At 45.0% G+C, this 22,707-nt stretch overlaps 1 protein-coding gene across 2 annotated transcripts; it reads right to left on the bottom strand.

Moving 5' to 3' along the window:
* Positions 1 to 1,935: 1,935 nt before the first annotated feature.
* On the bottom strand, positions 1,936 to 9,214 carry LOC116371134 (beta-1,3-galactosyltransferase 1-like). Of its 2 annotated transcripts, none has more exons than XM_031820035.1 (3): positions 8,520 to 9,214; positions 3,786 to 3,940; positions 1,936 to 3,499 (listed from the first exon to the last, which is right to left on the bottom strand). In XM_031820035.1, the coding sequence occupies exons 2-3, from the start codon at positions 3,866 to 3,868 to the stop codon at positions 2,482 to 2,484; spliced, it is 1,101 nt and encodes a 366-aa protein (XP_031675895.1). In that variant the 5' UTR covers positions 3,869 to 3,940; positions 8,520 to 9,214; the 3' UTR covers positions 1,936 to 2,481. The 2 variants fall into 2 exon arrangements, with proteins under 2 accessions (XP_031675895.1, XP_031675894.1); XM_031820034.1 differs by having other exon boundaries at positions 1,936 to 3,502; positions 8,520 to 9,211.
* Between the last annotated feature and the right edge of the window lie 13,493 nt (positions 9,215 to 22,707).

Genomic DNA, 22,707 nt, shown 5'->3' with positions numbered 1-22,707 from the left:
TACTGCCTCTGGTCTGGAGGACTCACTAAACAGAGAACATCCCTGGTCATTCCTATTGCCTCTGGTCTGGAGGACTCACTAAACAGAGAACATCACTGGTCATTCCTATTGCCTCTGGTCTGGAGGACTCACTAAACAGAGAACATCCCTGGTCATTCCTACTGCCTCTGATCTGGTGGACTCACTAAACAGAGAACATCCCTGGTCATCCCTACTGCCTCTGGTCTGGAGGACTCACTAAACAGAGAACATCCCTGGTCATTCCTATTGCCTCTGGTCTGGAGGACTCACTAAACAGAGAACATCCCTGGTCATTCCTATTGCCTCTGGTCTGGAGGACTCACTAAACAGAGAACATCCCTGGTCATTCCTATTGCCTCTGGTCTGGAGGACTCACTGAACAGAGAACATCCCTGGTCATTCCTATTGCCTCTGGTCTGGAGGACTCACTAAACAGAGAACATCCCTGGTCATTCCTATTGCCTCTGGTCTGGAGGACTCACTAAACAGAGAACATCCCTGGTCATTCCTACTGCCTCTGGTCTGGAGGACTCACTAAACAGAGAACATCCCTGGTCATCCCTACTGCCTCTGGTCTGGAGGACTCACTAAACAGAGAACATCCCTGGTCATTCCTACTGCCTCTGGTCTGGAGGACTCACTAAACAGAGAACATCCCTGGTCATTCCTACTGCCTCTGGTCTGGAGGACTCACTAAACAGAGAACATCCCTGGTCATTCCTACTGCCTCTGGTCTGGAGGACTCACTAAACAGAGAACATCCCTGGTCATTCCTACTGCCTCTGATCTGGAGGACTCACTAAACAGAGAACATCCCTGGTCATTCCTATTGCCTCTGATCTGGAGGACTCACTAAACAGAGAACATCCCTGGTCATTCCTACTGCCTCTGATCTGGTGGACTCACTAAACAGAGAACATCCCTGGTCATTCCTACTGCCTCTGGTCTGGAGGACTCACTAAACAGAGAACATCCCTGGTCATTCCTACTGCCTCTGATCTGGTGGACTCACTAAACAGAGAACATCCCTGGTCATTCCTACTGCCTCTGGTCTGGTGGACTCACTAAACAGAGAACATCCCTGGTCATTCCTACTGCCTCTGGTCTGGAGGACTCACTGAACAGAGAACATCCCTGGTCATTCCTATTGCCTCTGGTCTGGAGGACTCACTAAACAGAGAACATCCCTGGTCATTCCTATTGCCTCTGGTCTGGAGGACTCACTAAACAGAGAACATCCCTGGTCATTCCTACTGCCTCTGGTCTGGAGGACTCACTAAACAGAGAACATCCCTGGTCATCCCTACTGCCTCTGGTCTGGAGGACTCACTAAACAGAGAACATCCCTGGTCATTCCTACTGCCTCTGGTCTGGAGGACTCACTAAACAGAGAACATCCCTGGTCATTCCTACTGCCTCTGGTCTGGAGGACTCACTAAACAGAGAACATCCCTGGTCATTCCTACTGCCTCTGGTCTGGAGGACTCACTAAACAGAGAACATCCCTGGTCATTCCTACTGCCTCTGATCTGGAGGACTCACTAAACAGAGAACATCCCTGGTCATTCCTATTGCCTCTGATCTGGAGGACTCACTAAACAGAGAACATCCCTGGTCATTCCTACTGCCTCTGATCTGGTGGACTCACTAAACAGAGAACATCCCTGGTCATCCCTACTAGCCTCTGATCTGGAGGACTCACTAAACAGAGAACATCCCTGGTCATTCCTACTGCCTCTGATCTGGTGGACTCACTAAACAGAGAACATCCCTGGTCATTCCTACTGCCTCTGGTCTGGAGGACTCACTAAACAGAGAACATCCCTGGTCATTCCTACTGCCTCTGATCTGGTGGACTCACTAAACAGAGAACATCCCTGGTCATTCCTACTGCCTCTGGTCTGGTGGACTCACTAAACAGAGAACATCCCTGGTCATTCCTACTGCCTCTGGTCTGGAGGACTCACTAAACATAAAGGCTTGGTTTGTAAATGATGTCTGAGTATTGGAGTGTGCCGTCTACTTTTACTATAGTATGATGATTAAGTACCTTTTCCACCACTGCAGAAACAGAGATAATGTGACCCTTCTCTACCACACCCACAGAAACACAGGGATAAGGTGATCGCTCTCTACCACACCCACAGAAACACAGGGATAAGGCAATCCTTCTCTACCACACCCACAGAAACACAGGGATAAGGCGACCCTTCTCTACCACACCCAGAGAAAAGCATCCAAGAGAAAGTCACAGCTCAAACAAGACACCCACAGGGAGCGAGGTCCCGGTAAGGGACACCATTGTCCAGCACCCGTGGAGCACTGGGGTTAAGTGCTTGCTCAAAGGCACAGTGACAGATTTTCCATTTTGTCAGCTCCGGGATTGGAACCATCACCCTTTTGGGTTATTGGCCCAACGCTCTAACCTCAAGGCTCTTTGTCTTTCCCAGAGTGTTGTTTTCAATAACAGACAGGCCCAGGTTGGTGCAAGTTTCTCCATACGTCCAGAAGCTCCTGAGGAGTGTCGAGGATGGTCGTGATAACAGCCATGTAGTGACAGCGGTCCTGGGCTCCTGCATACCCCTGAAAAAGGTTTCCACTGGGGGGGTCAGTAGGCCGGATGCCCAGGTGTCTCATACACAGTCCCAGATACACATCCTCTATGTAGACGGCTTTAACATGCCTGGACGCCTCCACCAGCTTCCTGGGGAGGTCTAAGGTGAAGACATAGCCCAGGCCCAGAGCATAAGGTGGATATACCGGTTCAGGAAACACCTCCTTTGGAAGGTACCATTTGGAGTTACGGTCTCTTAGAACAGCGCCCCGTCGGGCCACTAGTCCAGTCTGGTAGTTCTGCGTTGGAGCGTGAAGCAGCATGTTGACCAAGGTGTTCACGTTGAGGAACATGTCTGAGTCGATCTTCATGGCGTAGGAGGCGTTGGGGCAGCGAGAGCTCAGCCACTCCATCATCACCATGGTCTTGATGGTCAGGTTTTTGTAGCTGTCTATGAAGTCGCTCTGCAGCAGATCCTGGTGCTCTTTGCTCTCCTGCAGCACCTTCTCCTGGAGCTGCTCTGTCTCCTCTCCACTGGGCAGTCCCAGCAGGAAGAACAGACGGACCTCTTTGCCCAGTACCTGCCTCTCACTGCCCCAAGTCCTGCGGACGGCCTCACGGGCCTCCCTGTTATAGGGCGCCACTGGCACCATCAGAACCAGGAAGGGGTTCTGCTCCCGACATTTCTCTGTCTCATCCAGGATGAAGGAGTACTCATGTGGGTATTGTACATGGTACGGTCCTCGGGACACGTTTGCTGCTGGATTGGTTGTTGAAGGTGAGATCCGTTCTTTGAGGTCAACTTCCAGGATGACCACAGTCATCATCACGACGAGGAACAGAAACAGGCAAAGGCAGCTGTTGCGACACCAGCGTCTCTTTTTGACCTGTGTCTTGTCTGCCCCCTTCTGGCTATCATCAGTACTGCTGAAACACAAGGTTGAGAAACATACATCGACTGTCAGTGTTTGACCACTGTTTCTCTAATTGATTAATTACTCATTACGTTGGTTTAAATTCACAATGGAAGTTAATATATTTTATAGTTAGTAAGATAAACCATCTTATCTTTTTACATATTAACTATGTTCACTTCAACATACTATATACAATCAATTAACATCATGCACTAGATTTTATTTGAATGTTCGATGTTTAGAAGAGAAGAGAAGAGAAGTCCCCCCCCCACCCCTCTCCCTCTGTGGCTCACCATTGTTTAGCGATGAGGGGCTGGGCATCATGGGCGTCAGGTGGGGGGCGCTGGGTCCAGAAGTTGTGGCAGACCCCCATCATGCATTTGGGTAAGATTCTTTTAATTTAACCAGGTAGGCCAGTTGAGAACAAGTTCTCATTTGCAACTGCGACCTGGCCAAGATAAAGCAAAGCAGTGTGACAGACAACAGAGTTACACATGGAGTAAACAATTAACAAGTCAATGACACAGTAGAAAAAAGAAACTCTATTTACAGTGTGTGCAAAAGGCATGAGATAGGAGCTAATAATTACAATTTAGCAGATTAACACTGGAGTGATACATGAGCAGATGATGATGTGCAAGTAGGGATACTGGTGTGCAAAAGAGCAGAAAAGTAAATCAAATAAAAACAGTATGGGGATGAGGTAGGTAGATTGGGTGGGCTATTTACAGATGGACTATGTACAGCTGCAGCGATCGGTTAGCTGCTCAGATAGTTGATGTTTAAAGTTGGTGAGGGAAATAAGTCTCCAACTTCAGCGATTTTTGCAATTCGTTCCAGTCACTGGCAGCAGAGAACTGGAAGGAAAGCTGGCCAAATGAGGTGTTGGCTTTGGGGATGATCAGTGAGATATACCTGCTGGAACGTGGGCTACAGGTGGGTGTTGTTATCGTGACCAGTGAACTGAGATAAGGCAGAGCTTTACCTAGCATAGACTTATAGATGACCTGGAGCCAGTGGGTCTGGCGACGAATATGTAGCGAGGGCCAGCCGACTACAGCATACAGGTCGCAGTGGTGGGTGGTATAAGGTGATTTGGTGACAAAACGGATGGCACTGTGATAGATTGCATCCAATTTGCTGAGTAGAGTGTTGGAAGCTATTTTGTAGATGACATCGCCGAAGTCGAGGATCGGTAGGATAGTCAGTTTTACTGTGGTAAGTTTGGCGGCGTGAGTGAAGGAGGCTTTCTTGCGAAATAGAAAGCCGATTCTAGATTTGATTTTGTATTGGAGATGTTTAATATGAGTCTGGAAGGAGAGTTTACAGTCTAGCCAGACACCTAGGTACTTATAGACGTCCACATATTCTAGGTCGGAACCATCCAGGATGGTGATGCTAGTCGGGCGGGCGGGTGTGGGCAGCGAACGGTTGAAAAGCATGCATTTGGTTTTACTAGCGTTTTAGAGCAGTTGGAGGCCACAGAAGGAGTGTTGTATGGCATTGAAGCTCGTTTGGAGGTTAGTTAGCACAGTGTCCAAGGAAGGGCCAGAAGTATACAGAATGGTGTCGTCTGCGTAGAGGTGAAACAGGGAATCACCCGCAGCAAGAGCGACATCATTGATATATACAGAGAAAAGAGTCGGCCCGAGAATTTAACCCTGTGGTACCCCCATAGAAACTGCCAGAGGTCCGGACAACATGCCCTCCGATTTACCACACAGAACTCTGTCTGCAAAGTAGTTGGTGAACCAGGCGAGGCAGTCATTAGAAAAACCAAGGCTATTGAGTCTGCCGATAAGAATACGGTGATTGACGGAGTCGAATACGGTGATTGACAGAGTCGAAAGCCAGGTCGATGAAGATGGCTGCACAGTACTGTCTTTTCTCGATGGCGTTTATGATATCGTTTAGTACCTTCAGCGTGGCTGAGGTGCACACGTAACCGTCTCGGAAGCCAGATTGCACAGCGGAGAAGGTACGGTGGGATTCGAAATGGTCAGTGATCTGTTTATTAACTTGGCTTTCGAAGACTTTAGATAGGCAGGGCAGGATGGATATAGGTATGTAGCAGTTTGGGTCTAGGGTGTCACCTCCTTTGAAGAGGGGGATGACCGGGGCAGCTTTCCAATCTTTAGGGATCTCGGACAATACGAAAGAGAGGTTGAACAGGCTGGTAATAGGGGTTGCAACAATGGCGGTGGATAGTTTTAGAAAGAGAGGGTCCAGATTGTCTAGCCCAGCTGATTTGTACAGGTCCAGGTTTTGCAGCTCTTTCAGAACATCTGCTGTCTGGATATGGGTGAAGGAGAAGCTGGGGAGGCTGGGCGAGTAGCTGCAGGGGGGCGGAGCTGTTGGCCGGGGTTGGAGTAGCCAGGATGAAGGCATGGCCAGCTGTTGAGAAATGCTTGTTGAAGTTTTCGATAATCATGGATTTATTGGTGGTGACCGTGTTACCTAGCCTCAGTGCAGTGGGCAGCTGGGAGGAGGTGCTCTTGTTCTCCATGGACTTTACAGTGTCCCAAAACCTTTTGGAGTTAGAGCTACAGGATGCAAATTTCTGCTTGAAAAAGCTGGCCTTTGCTTTCCTGACTGACTGTGTGTATTGGTTCCTGACTTCCCTGAACAGTTGCATATCGTGGGGACTATTCGATGCTATGGCAGTCCGGCATAGGACTGGACAGGATGTTTTTGTGCCGGTCAAGGGCAGTCAGGTCTGGAGTCAACCAAGGGCTATCTCGGTTCTTAGTTCTGCATTTTTTGAACAGGGCATGCTTATCTAAGATGGTGAGTAAATTACTTTTAAAGAATGACCAGGCATCCTCGACTGACTGGATGAGGTCAATATCCTTCCAGGATATCCGGGCCAGGTCGATTAGAAAGGCCTGCTCGCAGAAGTGTTTTAGGGAGCGTTTGACAGTGATGAGGGGTGGTCGTTTGACCGCGGACCCATAGGGGATACAGGCAATGAGGCAGGGATCGCTGAGATCCTGATTGAAAACAGCGGAGGAGTATTTGGAGGGCAAGTTGGTCAGGATATTGTCTATGAGGGAGCCCATGTTTATGGATTTAGGGTTGTACCTGGTGGGTTCCTTGATGATTTGTGTGAGATTGGAGGGCATCTAGCTTAGATTGGAGGACTGCCGGGGTGTTAAGCATATCCCAGTTTAGGTCACCTAACAGAACGAACTCTGAAGCTAGATGGGGCGCGATCAATTCACAAATGGTGTCCAGGGCACACCTGGGAGCGGAGGGGGGTCGATAGCAGGCGGCAACAGTGAGAGACTTATTTCTGGAGAGGTTAATTTTATAAAATTAGAAGTTCAAACTGTTTGGGTATAGACCTGGAAAGTATGAGAACTTTGCAGACTCTCTCTGCAGTAGATTGAAACTCCTCCCCCTTTGGCAGTTCTATCTTGACGGAAAATGTTGTAGCTGGGTATGGAAATCTCTGAATTGTTGGTGGCCTTATCCCTTTGTTTCTTTAGGTGTGGTAGAGAAGGATCACCTTATCCCTGTGTTTCTGCAGTGGTGGTACCACACCACATAATACCACACCACATAGTGGGGTGGCAGCTAGCCTAGTGGTTAGAGCATTGGACTAGTAACCGAAAGTTTGCAAGATTGAATCCCTGAGCTGACAAGGTAAATAAATCTGCCGTTCTGCTCCTGAACAAGGCAGTTAACCAAAGGTTTTTTTTAGGCCGTCATTGAAAATAAGAATTTGTTCTTCAACTAACTTGCCTAGTTTAAATAAAGGTAAAATAAATAAAAAGGTAGTACCACACCCCAATTCTACACATTTTAACATGTCTAAAATCAATGGTGGCCCCCTGGGCTTCGAGGCCCCTGTGGTCGTAGTCTGGACACTTTGATAACTACTTTGACAACTACTTTGACCTGTAGTTGATCAACGTGAAATTTGACAGGTTATAAATACCTCTCTAATGTCTATCGGTGGCATAACAAGAGGACACCTACTTGGTGGCATAACAACTACTTGTGCAATTCTACACTGTGTCACTGGACCTTGTGCATTGTGTTGCTATAGCTCTCTACAGCAGAAAGTTGAAAGCTCAACTAACTTCGTTAAAAAATAATAATAATTATAACAATCATTAAAATAATTACAGTGGGGACCGTATTGACCCCGTTCTGGGTCCGTTCCGCGATACCCCTATTGAGTGCGGCTGCTGTAGCGGTCTACCTGGATCAGGCTCAATTCACTTCCTGTTACTACATTAACAATGACACATGGATCCATGTGTGAATGTATCTCACCTCTACCCTCCCCTTCTTGCCCAGACAAGTCTGTTTTACATATCATTCTGTAAACAAACAAAGAAGAGCGCAGACTAGGAGCTCAGATGCAAAAAAATGTAACGTCCATCGTTTCGATCAGGGTATAATGACAAACACTGCGGGGTGACTCGTTTATAAAGTGTTAAAAAACACACTCAGGTGTCTGTAATAATGTCCGGGTGTGGCCTGATATCATTGGTTAATATTCAGATATAAATATAACGTGTAAAATTGGCAAATTAGACTAAAATATACAGCACTACATAATCCGGTGGGTGATAACCTTCAATCGGGATAATAACACAAAACACATTTTAAGACTAGAGACATTTATCGACAAATATTACGAAAACAAGCAACACCCAAACAAGACGAAGAGTGAGACAGGGGAACCGATTTCAATACGGAAACGTGACTTCTACAGACACAGACGATTTAATATTTTCACCACCGGGAATGGTAAAGGTCAAAATCGACCTGTTAAAATCAATAAATGACAACCTGGGTATACTTGAATTAGTTAGTAAGGATATAAAAGAGTTGAAGGCAAGCCTCGAGATGAGTGATGAAAAAGCTGTGATATTGGAGAAGGAAACACACACGCTAAAAGGGACAGTCAATAAGATTGAAACCGAAATGAATGAAATTAAAAAGGAGAACACCGTTCTGAGGGAAGCCTTACTGGACATACAAACTAGATCAATGAGAGAGATTCGGGTACTTACAGGTATCCAGGAGAAAGAAGGGGAAGTTCCAGAATCTGTAGTTAGAGAGTTCCTCCTTTACAGCGCTTCAGATCCCACGCGAAGCTATCGACTAAATCCAACTTGAACGTGTACACCGCTTCCGACAGAGAGGCCAAAGCTATGAACGCCCAATCGTTGCCAAATTTGCTTAATTTAAAGATAAAACAATGGTTAAAAGACTTGCTGGGACCAAAATTGACATGAATGATCAGTTTCCGAAGGAAATTGCAGAACGGCGCAAAGTTCTGTATCCAATTTTCAAAGAAAATCGATTAAAAGCGAAACGAGTAGCTCTCGTCGTCGATAAACTATATATTGATAACCAGTTGTTCAGAGACACAAAGACCACTCCATGGTTATTTAAAAAATGACAAAGTTCTCATAGATGAGGAAAATAAACACAATTCTAGCCCAGTTATGAATTGTAACAATACAATAAAAAATATAGCTTTTCTATATATCTTCACATATAACTAATTGAACACACAAGCACTAATTCAACATAGTGAAGATAAAAACGAAGTAAACAGAAGGCACAGTATGTGTGGTGTGTGTTTATTTTGATTTGGTATGTTTGTAAATTGAGTGAGTGAGTAATGAAATGGTTGCATATCCCAGAGCCAATGTATTGCTGTGAGCCGGGGTATGAGAGGGCTTTCAATGCTGTTCAGATGACGGATATACTTTTAGAATGAATTATACGTCATATTTATTTATTGTCCTATCATGGTGGAACAGTTTTAAAATAGATGATACATTTCATTTGTTATTGTCCTATCATATTTATTGTCCTATCATGGTGGAACAGTTTTAAAATAGATGATACATTTCATTTGTTATTGTCCTATCATATTTATTGTCCTATCACGGTGGAACAGTTTTAAAATAGATGATACATTTCATTTATTTATTGTCCTATCATATTTATTGTCCTATCATTTTAAAATAGATGATACATTTCATTTGTTATTGTCCTATCATGGGGAACTACATTTTTAAAATAATTTATATCTAATCATTTATTTATGATCCTATTTTAATGGTACGGTCCATGACCCTATACCGTAGACACCCACCTGAATAACCCAGATACTAAGGAGAAGTCCTTAACTGTTTTATGGGTCTCCTGTAAGCGGTCTGTATGCAGCCAAAATGATGGTCAGGGACCAAGGGCAGCACTGCCCCCTCAATAATCTGAGCCTTTTCCATCATCATTTGCAAATAAATTCATAAAAAATCCTACAATGTGATTTTCTGGATTTCTTTTTGCATTTTGTCTGTCATAGTTGAAGTGTACCTAGGATGAAAATTACAGGCCTCTCTCATCTTTTTAAGTGGGAGAACTTGCACAATTGGTGGCTGACTAAATACTTTTTTGCCCCACTGTAGGTATTTGTATATGTATATAGGTATGTGTATGTATATATGTGTATATGTATGTCTGTGTAGGTATATATGTCTATATAGGTATATATGTCTATATAGGTATGTCTATATAGGTATGTGTATGTATATATGTGTATATGTATGTCTATATAGGTATATATGTCTATATAGGTATGTCTATATAGGTATGTGTATGTATATATGTGTATATGTATGTCTGTGTAGGTATATATGTCTATATAGGTATGTCTATATAGGTATGTCTATATAGGTATGTCTATATAGGTATGTCTATATAGGTATGTCTATATAGGTATGTCTATATAGGTATGTCTCTATAGGTATGTCTATATAGGTATGTGTATGTATATATGTGTATATGTATGTCTGTGTAGGTATATATGTCTATATAGGTATGTCTATATAGGTATGTCTATATAGGTATGTCTATATAGGTATGTATATATAGGTATGTCTATATAGGTATGTCTATATAGGTATGTGTATGTATATATGTGTATATATATGTCTATATAGGTATGTGTATGTATATATGTGTATATATAGGTATAGGTATGTATATATGTGTATATATAGGTATAGGTATGTATATGTGTATATATAGGTATAGGTATGTATATATGTGTATATATATGTCTATATAGGTATATATATGTGTATATATAGGTATAGGTATGTATATATGTGTATATATATGTCTATATAGGTATATCTATATAGGTATAGGTATGTATATATGTGTATATATATGTCTATATAGGTATATATATGTGTATATATAGGTATAGGTAGGTATATATGTGTATATGTATGTCTATATAGGTATATCTATATAGGTATAGGTATGTATATATGTGTATATATATGTCTATATAGGTATATATATGTGTATATATAGGTATAGGTAGGTATATATGTGTATATATAGGTATATCTATATAGGTATAGGTATGTATATATGTGTATATATATGTCTATATAGGTATATATATGTGTATATATAGGTATAGGTAGGTATATATGTGTATATATAGGTATATCTATATAGGTATAGGTATGTATATATGTGTATATATATGTCTATATAGGTATATATATGTGTATATATAGGTATAGGTAGGTATATATGTGTATATATAGGTATGTCTATATAGGTATGTCTATATAGGTATGTCTCTATAGGTATATCTATAGAGGTATGTCTATAGAGGTATGTCTATAGAGGTATGTCTATATAGGTATGTCTATATAGGTATGTATATATGTGTATATATAGGTATAGGTATGTATATATGTGTATATATAGGTATAGGTATGTATATATGTGTATATATAGGTATAGGTATGTATATATGTGTATATATAGGTATAGGTATGTATATATGTGTATATATATGTATAGGTATGTATATATGTGTATATGCATGTCTATATAGGTATGTGTAGGTATATATGTGTATATATAGGTATAGGTATGTATATATGTGTATATATAGGTATGTGTAGGTATGTGTAGGTATGTGTAGGTATATATGTGTATAGGTATGTATATATGTGTATCTATATAGGTATGTGTAGGTATATATGTGTATATATAGGTATAGGTATGTATATATGTGTATATATAGGTATAGGTATGTATATATGTGTATATATAGGTATAGGTATGTATATATGTGTATCTGTATGCATGCGTGTATGTATGTGGATATATATATTTACCCCCAAAATATGGGGGATTGGAAATGATGCAGACAATTACATTGGAAGCAACAATCTTTCCTCTATATTAAGCTGACCCCCCCCCCCTTAAATAAATAAATAAATCATGTGGGTAGAACAAAGCTCAAGTTAAAAGTACGTATCTCAGAGCATCGTATCACTATTAGGTGCAAAAACTCGACTTACCCAGTTGCGGCCCACTTCTTGGAAGCAAACCACTCGATTTCGTCTCTACGTTATATTGGCATCGAACATGTCACCCTCCCCAGGAGAGGGGGTGACCTCGACAATTTATTCTTAAAACCAGAGGCTGCCTGGATCTTTAATTTTAAAAACCTTTGCTCCCTCCGGTCTCAACGTAGACTTTGATCTGAAGCCATTCATGTGATTAGTGTGTTTTTGCGTTTCATTGTAAATGTTTGTAGCCACATTGTGTCTATGATCGTACGCTATCCATTTATGTTTTTTTGTATGCTATTTTAATATGAGAATGAACCAATGAGATCAGGCCACACCTGGCCATGATTACAGACACCTGTGTGTTTCCTTTTGACACTATATAAACGAGTCACTCCGCAGTGTTTGCCATTATACCCTGATGAAGATAGCTTGTCTGTCGAAAACGTTGGACGTTTTTTGCGTCTGAGCTCCTAGAGTGCGGCTGTCCTTTATTTCTTTAGGTGTTCTACTCCGCTAGCCGGCACCTCGCTTAAATTGGTGAGGGTTTCTTCCACCTTTACATATCATGATGTACCTACCCTCCCCTTCCTGCCCAGACAAGTCTGTTTTACATATCATTACGTACCTACCCTCCCCTTCCTGCCCAGACAAGTCTGTTTTACATATCATTACGTACCTACCCTCCCCTTCCTGCCCAGACAAGTCTGTTTTACATATCATTATGTACCTCCCCTTCCTGCCCAGACAAGTCTGTTTTACATATCATTACGTACCTCCCCTTCCTGCCCAGACAAGTCTGTTTTACATATCATTATGTACCTACCCTCCCCTTCCTGACCAGACAAGTCTGTTTTACATATCATTATGTACCTCCACTTCCTGCCCAGACAAGTCTGTTTTACATATCATTATGTACCTCCCCTTCCTGCCCAGACAAGTCTGTTTTTACATATCATTACGTACCTACCCTCCCCTTCCTGCCCAGACAAGTCTGTTTTACATATCATTATGTACCTCCCCTTCCTGCCCAGACAAGTCTGTTTTACATATCATTATGTACCTCCCCTCCCATTCCTGCCCAGACAAGTCTGTTTTACATATCAAATCAAATCAAATTTATTTATATAGCCCTTCGTACATCAGCTGATATCTCAAAGTGCTGTACAGAAACCCAGCCTAAAACCCCAAACAGCAAGCAATGCAGGTGTAGAAGCACGGTGGCTAGGAAAAACTCCCTAGAAAGGCCAATACCTAGGAAGAAACCTAGAGAGGAACCAGGCTATGTGTGGTGGCCAGTCCTCTTCTGGCTGTGCCGGGTGGAGATTATAACAGAACATGGCCAAGATGTTCAAATGTTCATAAATGACCAGCATGGTCGAATAATAATAAGGCAGAACAGTTAAAACTGGAGCAGCAGCACAGTCAGGTGGAAGTTGAAACTGGAGCAGCAGCATGGCCTGGTGGACTGGGGACAGCAAGGAGTCATCATGTCAGGTAGTCCTGGGGCATGGTCCTAGGGCTCAGGTCAGTTGAAACTGGAACAGCAGCATGGCCAGGTGGACTGGGGACAGCAAGGAGCATATCATTACGTACCTCCCCTTCCTGCCCAGACAAGTGTGTTTTACATATCATTATGTACCTACCCTCCCCTTCCTGCCCAAACAAGTCTGTTTTACATATCATTATGTACCTACCCTCCCCTTCCTGCCCAGACAAGTCTGTTTTACATATCATTATGTACCTCCCCTTCCTGCCCAGACAAGTCTGTTTTACATATCATTACGTACCTACCCTCCCCTCCCTGCCCAGACAAGTCTGTTTTACATATCATTACGTACCTACCCTCCCCTTCCTGCCCAGACAAGTCTGTTTTACAAATCATTACGTACCTACCCTCCCCTTCCTGCCCAGACAAGTCTGTTTTACATATCATTATGTACCTCCCCTTCCTGCCCAGACAAGTCTGTTTTACATATCATTACGTACCTCCCCTTCCTGCCCAGACAAGTCTGTTTTACATATCATGATGTACCTACCCTCCCCTTCCTGGCCAGACAAGTCTGTTTTACATATCATTATGTACCTCCCCTCCCCTTCCTGCCCAGACAAGTCTGTTTTACATATCATTATGTACCTCCCCTTCCTGCCCAGACAAGCCTGTTTTACATATCATTATGTACCTCCCCTTCCTGCCCAGACAAGTCTGTTTTACATATCATTACGTACCTACCCTCCCCTTCCTGCCCAGACAAGTCTGTTTTACATATCATTACGTACCTCCCCTTCCTGCCCAGACAAGCCTGTTTTACATATCATTATGTATCTCCCCTCCCCTTCCTGCCCAGACAAGTCTGTTTTACATATCATTATGTACCTCCCCTCCCCTTCCTGCCCAGACAAGTCTGTTTTACATATCATTACGTACCTCCCCTTCCTGCCCAGACAAGTCTGTTTTACATATCATTACGTACCTTCCCTTCCTGCCCAGACAAGTCTGTTTTACATATCATGATGTACCTACCCTCCCCTTCCTGCCCAGACAAGTCTGTTTTACATATCATTACGTACCTACCCTCCCCTTCCTGCTCAGACAAGTCTGTTTTACATATCATTACGTACCTCCCCTTCCTGCCCAGACAAGTCTGTTTTACATATCGTTATGTACCTACCCTCCCCTTCCTGCCCAGACAAGTCAGTTTTACATATCATTATGTACCGACCCTCCCCTTCCTGCCCAGACAAGTCTGTTTTACATATCATTACGTACCTCCCCTTCCTGCCCAGACAAGTGTGTTTTACATATCATTATGTACCTACCCTCCCCTTCCTGCCCAAACAAGTCTGTTTTACATATCATTATGTACCTACCCTCCCCTCCCTGCCCAGACAAGTCTGTTTTACATATCATTACGTACCTACCCTCCCCTTCCTGCCCAGACAAGTCTGTTTTACATATCATTACGTACCTACCCTCCCCTTCCTGCCCAGACAAGTCTGTTTTACATATCATTATGTACCTCCCCTTCCTGCCCAGACAAGTCTGTTTTACATATCATTACGTACCTCCCCTTCCTGCCCAGACAAGTCTGTTTTACATATCATGATGTACCTACCCTCCCCTTCCTGGCCAGACAAGTCTGTTTTACATATCATTATGTACCTCCCCTCCCCTCCCCTTCCTGCCCAGACAAGTCTGTTTTACATATCATTATGTACATACCCTCCCCTTCCTGGCCAGACAAGTCTGTTTTACATATCATTATGTACCTCCCCTCCCCTTCCTGCCCAGACAAGTCTGTTTTACATATCATTATCTACCTCCCCTTCCTGCCCAGACAAGCCTGTTTTACATATCATTATGTACCTCCCCTTCCTGCCCAGACAAGTCTGTTTTACATATCATTACGTACCTACCCTCCCCTTCCTGCCCAGACAAGTCTGTTTTACATATCATTACGTACCTCCCCTTCCTGCCCAGACAAGTCTGTTTTACATATCATTATGTACCTACCCTCCCCTTCCTGCCTAGACAAGTCTGTTTTACATATCATTACGTACCTCCCCTTCCTGCCCAGACAAGCCTGTTTTACATATCATTATGTACCTACCCTCCCCTTCCTGCCCAGACAAGTCTGTTTTACATATCATTACGTACCTCCCCTTCCTGCCCAGACAAGCCTGTTTTACATATCATTATGTATCTCCCCTCCCCTTCCTGCCCAGACAAGTCTGTTTTACATATCATTATGTACCTCCCCTCCCCTTCCTGCCAAGACAAGTCTGTTTTACATATCATTACGTACCTCCCCTTCCTGCCCAGACAAGTCTGTTTTACATATCATTACGTACCTCCCCTTCCTGCCCAGACAAGTCTGTTTTACATATCATTATGTACCTACCCTCCCCTTCCTGCCCAGACAAGTCTGTTTTACATATCATGATGTACCTACCCTCCCCTTCCTGCCCAGACAAGTCTGTTTTACATATCATTACGTACCTACCCTCCCCTTCCTGCTCAGACAAGTCTGTTTTACATATCATTACGTACCTCCCCTTCCTGCCCAGACAAGTCTGTTTTACATATCGTTATGTACCTACCCTCCCCTTCCTGCCCAGACAAGTCTGTTTTACATATCATTATGTACCGACCCTCCCCTTCCTGCCCAGACAAGTCTGTTTTACATATCATTACGTACCTCCCCTTCCTGCCCAGACAAGTGTGTTTTACATATCATTATGTACCTACCCTCCCCTTCCTGCCCAAACAAGTCTGTTTTACATATCATTATGTACCTACCCTCCCCTCCCTGCCCAGACAAGTCTGTTTTACATATCATTACGTACCTACCCTCCCCTTCCTGCCCAGACAAGTCTGTTTTACATATCATTACGTACCTACCCTCCCCTTCCTGCCCAGACAAGTCTGTTTTACATATCATTATGTACCTCCCCTTCCTGCCCAGACAAGTCTGTTTTACATATCATTACGTACCTCCCCTTCCTGCCCAGACAAGTCTGTTTTACATATCATGATGTACCTACCCTCCCCTTCCTGGCCAGACAAGTCTGTTTTACATATCATTATGTACCTCCCCTCCCCTTCCTGCCCAGACAAGTCTGTTTTACATATCATTATGTACCTCCCCTTCCTGCCCAGACAAGCCTGTTTTACATATCATTATGTACCTCCCCTTCCTGCCCAGACAAGTCTGTTTTACATATCATTACGTACCTACCCTCCCCTTCCTGCCCAGACAAGTCTGTTTTACATATCATTACGTACCTACCCTCCCCTTCCTGCCTAGACAAGTCTGTTTTACATATCATTACGTACCTCCCCTTCCTGCCCAGACAAGCCTGTTTTACATATCATTATGTACCTACCCTCCCCTTCCTGCCCAGACAAGTCTGTTTTACATATCATTACGTACCTCCCCTTCCTGCCCAGACAAGCCTGTTTTACATATCATTATGTATCTCCCCTCCCCTTCCTGCCCAGACAAATCTGTTTTACATATCATTATGTACCTCCCCTCCCCTTCCTGCCCAGACAAGTCTGTTTTACATATCATTACGTACCTCCCCTTCCTGCCCAGACAAGTCTGTTTTACATATCATTACGTACCTCCCCTTCCTGCCCAGACAAGTCTGTTTTACATATCATTATGTACCGACCCTCCCCTTCCTGCCCAGACAAGTCTGTTTTACATATCATTACGTACCTCCCCTTCCTGCCCAGACAAGTCTGTTTTACATATCATTACGTACCTCCCCTTCCTGCCCAGACAAGTCTGTTTTAATGGATCATTACGTACCTGTGTTTGTGGATTCCTTTCTTTCTTCCAGACAGTCCCGTATGAAGTGAGTTATACCGTCTGTGTGTAAACCACGAGTGAAAGCAAAGCACCTGTCTACATAACACCTGGGCCTGTCTAGTTAATGTTTGAGCCATGCTTCCACCTTTGAGCCATATCACCAGGTTAGCTCAGGGGGAGTGGCAAAGGCTCATGTAGCTCTGCGTCGTCGTCCATCAGCACAGGCCACCGTCTGGCAGAGGCAGTTTTATTTTGTTACCTGTGTGAACAGGTAGAACATCTTCAACTGTGTGTGTGTGTATCTATTTCTCTCTCTCTCTTTCACACACAAACACACACACATACACACACACACACATACATACACACACACACACATACATACATACACACACACACACACACACACACACACATACACATACACACACACACACACATACACACACACATACACACACACACACACACACACACACACACACACACACACACACACACTGAAGGGGAGATAAACTATCTCATGAGTCAGTCCATCAGGACTCTTCTGAAGGGGAGATAAGCTAAGGGACATGATGATGAGACAGTGTTCAGTGGGGGATCATGGGCTTCATTTATAACCTTTGAGTCGGATTTTACACTAAATATCTATCTGAGTGATCCATTTCTGAAAAGACTGTACAAAAAAAAAAAAAAGAAAAGACTAAAAAGTAGTAAGTAGTTGAAAAGTTGCTAATACGTGATGAAATTCTAACACATAACCTTTGGGTTGCTAGACGTTCACGTTACACACCCACCTATCCACCCCTGACCAGCCACCCTCCTCTCGTTTCTGACTAACCTTCTGTCTTATGTAACCATACCAAACATATCATTCTAATTTGAATGTCTGTTTTTTTACATTTACTATGTCACGTCCAGTCGATGAGACCAGGCTGTGTTTCCGGGCAACCGCCTGGCTGAATGTGTCTTGGTGTTTTTTACATTTGCTATGTCACGTCCAGTCTATGAGACCAGGCTGTGTTTCCAGGCAACCGCCTGGCTGAATGTGTCTTGGTGTTTTTACATTTACTATGTCACGTCCAGTCTATGAGACCAGGCTGTGTTTCCAGGCAACCGCCCGGCTGAATGTGTCTTGGTGTTTTTACCTTTACTATGTCACGTCCGGTCTATGAGACCAGGCTGTGTTTCCGGGCAACCGCCCGGCTGAATGTGTCTTGGTGGATTTAGACAGGGAACTTGGAACAGGACTGTTGGGCCAGGCCAAACCAAGCCCTGTTGATCAAGGAGAGAGTAGACACCTAGCCAACATCTGAAAGAGCACATGGATGTGAACAACCAACCACGTATATATTCAAATACAGGATGAAAACTAAGTCAATATATTCAACGAAAATTGCTTGCCGTTCTTGACAGTGGTAAACAAATAGGCAACATAGACTAATATTTGATGTAGGACTTACGTCTACAATCATTCATGTCCAGATGTATAAAAAAATAACTTTATTTCAGAGTTCATACACCATTCTGGGTCGGCAGGTAGCCTAGTGGTTAGAGTGGAGGGGCGGCAGGTAGCCTAGTGGTTAGAGTGGAGGGGTGGCAGGTAGCCTAGTGGTTAGAGTGGAGGGGCGGCAGGTAGCCTAGTGGTTAGAGTGGAGGGGCGGCAGGTAGCCTAGTGGTTAGAGTGGAGGGGAGGCAGGTAGACTAGTGGTTAGAGTGGAGGGGCGGCAGGTAGCCTAGTGGTTAGAGTGGAGGGGAGGCAGGTAGACTAGTGGTTAGAGTGGAGGGGCGGCAGGTAGCCTAGTGGTTAGAGTGGAGGGGCGGCAGGTAGCCTAGTGGTTAGAGTGGAGGGGAGGCAGGTAGCCTAGTGGTTACAGTGGAGGTGCGGCAGGTAGCCTAGTGGTTAGAGTGGAGGGGCGGCAGGTAGCCTAGTGGTTAGAGTGGAGGGGAGGCAGGTAGCCTAGTGGTTACAGTGGAGGGGCGGCAGGTAGCCTAGTGGTTAGAGTGGAGGGGCTGCAGGTAGCCTAGTGGTTAGAGTGAGGGGCGGCAGGTAGCCTAGTGGTTAGAGTGGAGGGGCGGCAGGTAGCCTAGTGGTTAGAGTGGAGGGGAGGCAGGTAGCCTAGTGGTTAGAGTGGAGGGGCGGCAGGTAGCCTAGTGGTTAGAGTGGAGGGGCGGCAGGTAGCCTAGTGGTTAGAGTGGAGGGGCGGCAGCCTAGTGGTTAGAGTGGAGGGGCGGCAGGTAGACTAGTGGTTAGAGTGGAGGGGAGGCAGGTAGACTAGTGGTTAGAGTGGAGGGGCGGCAGGTAGCCTAGTGGTTAGAGTGGAGGGGCGGCAGGTAGCCTAGTGGTTAGAGTGGAGGGTCGCCAGGTAGACTAGTGGTTAGAGTGGAGGGGCGGCAGCCTAGTGGTTAGAGTGGAGGGGTGGAGGGGCGGCAGGTAGACTAGAGGTTAGAGTGGAGGGGCGGCAGGTAGACTAGTGGTTAGAGTGGAGGGGCGGCAGGTAGCCTAGTGGTTAGAGTGGAGGGGCGGCAGGTAGCCTAGTGGTTAGAGTGGAGGGGCGGCAGGTAGACTAGTGGTTAGAGTGGAGGGGCTGCAGGTAGACTAGTGGTTAGAGTGGAGGGTCGGCAGGTAGACTAGTGGTTAGAGTGGAGGGGCGGCAGGTAGCCTAGTGGTTAGAGTGGAGGGGCGGCAGGTAGCCTAGTGGTTAGAGTGGAGGGGCGGCAGGTAGCCTAGTGGTTAGAGTGGAGGGGCTGCAGGTAGCCTAGTGGTTAGAGTGGAGGGGCGGCAGGTAGCCTAGTGGTTAGAGTGGAGGGGCGGCAGGTAGCCTAGTGGTTAGAGTGGAGGGGCGGCAGGTAGCCTAGTGGTTAGAGTGGAGGGCGGCAGGTAGCCTAGTGGTTAGAGTGGAGGGGCGGCAGGTAGCCTAGTGGTTATAGCATTGGACTAGTAACCGAAAGGTAGCAAGATCGAATCCCTGAGCTGAGCTGAAAATCTGTCGTTTTGCCCCCTGAACAAGGCAGTTTACCCACTGTTCCCCTGAACAAGGCAGTTAACCCACTGTTCCCCTGAACAAGGCAGTTAACCTACTGTTCCCCTGAACTAGGCAGTTTACCCACTGTTCCCCTGAACAAGGCAGTTTACCCACTGTTCCCCTGAACAAGGCAGTTAACCCACTGTTCCCCTGAACAAGGCAGTTTACCCACTGTTCCCCTGAACAAGGCAGTTTAACCCACTGTTCCCCTGAACAAGGCAGTTTAACCTACTGTTCCCCTGAACTAGGCAGTTTACCCACTGTTCCCCTGAACAAGGCAGTTTACCCACTGTTCCCCTGAACAAGGCAGTTTACCCACTGTTCCCCTGAACAAGGCAGTTTACCCACTGTTCCCCTGAACTAGGCAGTTTAACCTACTGTTCCCCTGAACAAGGCAGTTTACCCACTGTTCCCCTGAACAAGGCAGTTTACCCACTGTTCCCCTGAACAAGGCAGTTTACCCACTGTTCCCCTGAACAAGGCAGTTTACCCACTGTTCCCCTGAACAAGGCAGTTTACCCACTGTTCCCCTGAACAAGGCAGTTTACCCACTGTTCCCCTGAACAAGGCAGTTTACCCACTGTTCCCCTGAACAAGGCAGTTTACCCACTGTTCCCCTGAACTAGGCAGTTTACCCACTGTTCCCCTGAACTAGGCAGTTTACCCACTGTTCCTAGGCTGCCGTTGAAAATAAGAATTTGTTCTGAACTGACTTGCCTGGTAAATAATGAAATCCTGAAGTTCTCTCAAACCAGGGTGATCCTGATCTGTCGGTAAACTACTGTGAACCAAATGATCAGTGTTGTTTATCGTTCTCATCCTTGTGCACTATTATCTCAGTGGCACCCTATTCCCTATATAATACACTACTTTTTATCCCCTATATGGCACCCTATTCCCTACATAATGATTGTTTGAGCTGTGGCTGTTGTGTTGTTTGAGCTGTGGCTGTTGTGTTGTTTGAGCTGTGACTGTTGTGTTGTTTGTCTTGTTTGAGCTGTGGCTGTTGTGTTGTTTGTCTTGTTTGAGCTGTGGCTGTTGTGTTGTTTGAGCTGTGGCTATTGTGTTGTGTTGTTTGAGCTGTGGCTGTTGTGTTGTTTGAGCTGTGACTGTTGTGTTGTTTGAGCTGTGACTGTTGTCTTGTTTGAGCTGTGGCTGTTGTGTTGTTTGAGCTGTGGCTGTTGTGTTGTTTGAGCTGTGGCTGTTGTGTTGTTTGTCTTGTTTGAGCTGTGGCTGTTGTCTTGTTTGAGCTGTGACTGTTGTCTTGTTTGAGCTGTGACTGTTGTCTTGTTTGAGCTGTGACTGTTGTCTTGTTTGAGCTGTGGCTGTTGTGTTGTTTGAGCTGTGACTGTTGTCTTGTTTGAGCTGTGGCTGTTGTCTTGTTTGAGCTGTGACTGTTGTCTTGTTTGAGCTGTGACTGTTGTCTTGGTTTCTAGACACTGAACGTCAGTAAGAGAAAACAAAGGCGTTGAAATAGTATGAGGGGGATATATTTGTCCTGTTACTCACAGGTGTGTAATGGTAAAGTGTTTCTTCATATCCCAACTGCCCCCAGGACACCCACAGGGAGAGGGGTCACGGACAGGGACACCTTTGTCCAGCACCCATGGAGCATTGGGGTTAAGTGCCTTGCTCAAGGGCACAGCGACAGATTTGCCATTTTGTCAGCTCATATTATGTCTATATACAGTGTTGTAATGATGTGGAAATAGTTCATGTACAAAAAGGAAAGTAAATAAGCATAAATATGGGTTGTATTTACAATGGTGTTTTTTCTTCACTGGTTGACCTTTTGTTGTAGCAAAAAGTCACACGTCTTGCTGCTGTGATGTCGCACTGTGGTATTTCACCCAGTAGATATTTTTATTTAACTAGGGAAGTCAGTTAAGGTCAAATTCTTATTTTCAATGACGGCCTAGGAACAGTGGGTTAACTGGCCTAGGAACAGTGGGTTAACTGGTCTGGGAACAGTGGGTTAACTGGTCTAGGAACAGTGGGTCAACTGGTCTGGGAACAGTGGGTTAACTGGTCTGGGAACAGTGGGTTAACTGGTCTAGGAACAGTGGGTTAACTGGCCTAGGAACAGTGGGTTAACTGGCCTAGGAACAGTGGGTTAACTGGCCTAGGAACAGTGGGTTAACTGGCCTAGGAACAGTGGGTTAACTGGTCTAGGAACAGTGGGTTAACTGGTCTAGGAACAGTGGGTTAACTGGCCTAGGAACAGTGGGTTAACTGGTCTGGGAACAGTGGGTTAACTGGTCTAGGAACAGTGGGTCAACTGGTCTGGGAACAGTGGGTTAACTGGTCTAGGAACAGTGGGTCAACTGGTCTGGGAACAGTGGGTTAACTGGTCTGGGAACAGTGGGTTAACTGGTCTAGGAACAGTGGGTTAACTGGCCTAGGAACAGTGGGTTAACTGGCCTAGGAACAGTGGGTTAACTGGCCTAGGAACAGTGGGTTAACTGGCCTAGGAACAGTGGGTTAACTGGTCTAGGAACAGTGGGTTAACTGGTCTAG

This window comes from Oncorhynchus kisutch, unplaced genomic scaffold (genome assembly GCF_002021735.2).
Source record: "Oncorhynchus kisutch isolate 150728-3 unplaced genomic scaffold, Okis_V2 scaffold2951, whole genome shotgun sequence".
Lineage (NCBI taxonomy): Eukaryota > Metazoa > Chordata > Actinopteri > Salmoniformes > Salmonidae > Oncorhynchus > Oncorhynchus kisutch.
This window is presented reverse-complemented; position numbering and strand designations above follow the sequence as displayed.

What these genes read in the sequence shown, in the direction of transcription:
- LOC116371134 (XM_031820034.1), bottom strand. Translation starts at nt 3,868, where the DNA reads ATGATGGGGGTCTGCCACAACTTCTGGACCCAGCGCCCCCCACCTGAC. An exon ending in CCCCTCATCGCTAAACAATG is followed by an intron (nt 3,503 to 3,785) that starts GTGAGCCACAGA and finishes CTTGTGTTTCAG; the next exon opens with CAGTACTGATGATAGCCAGA.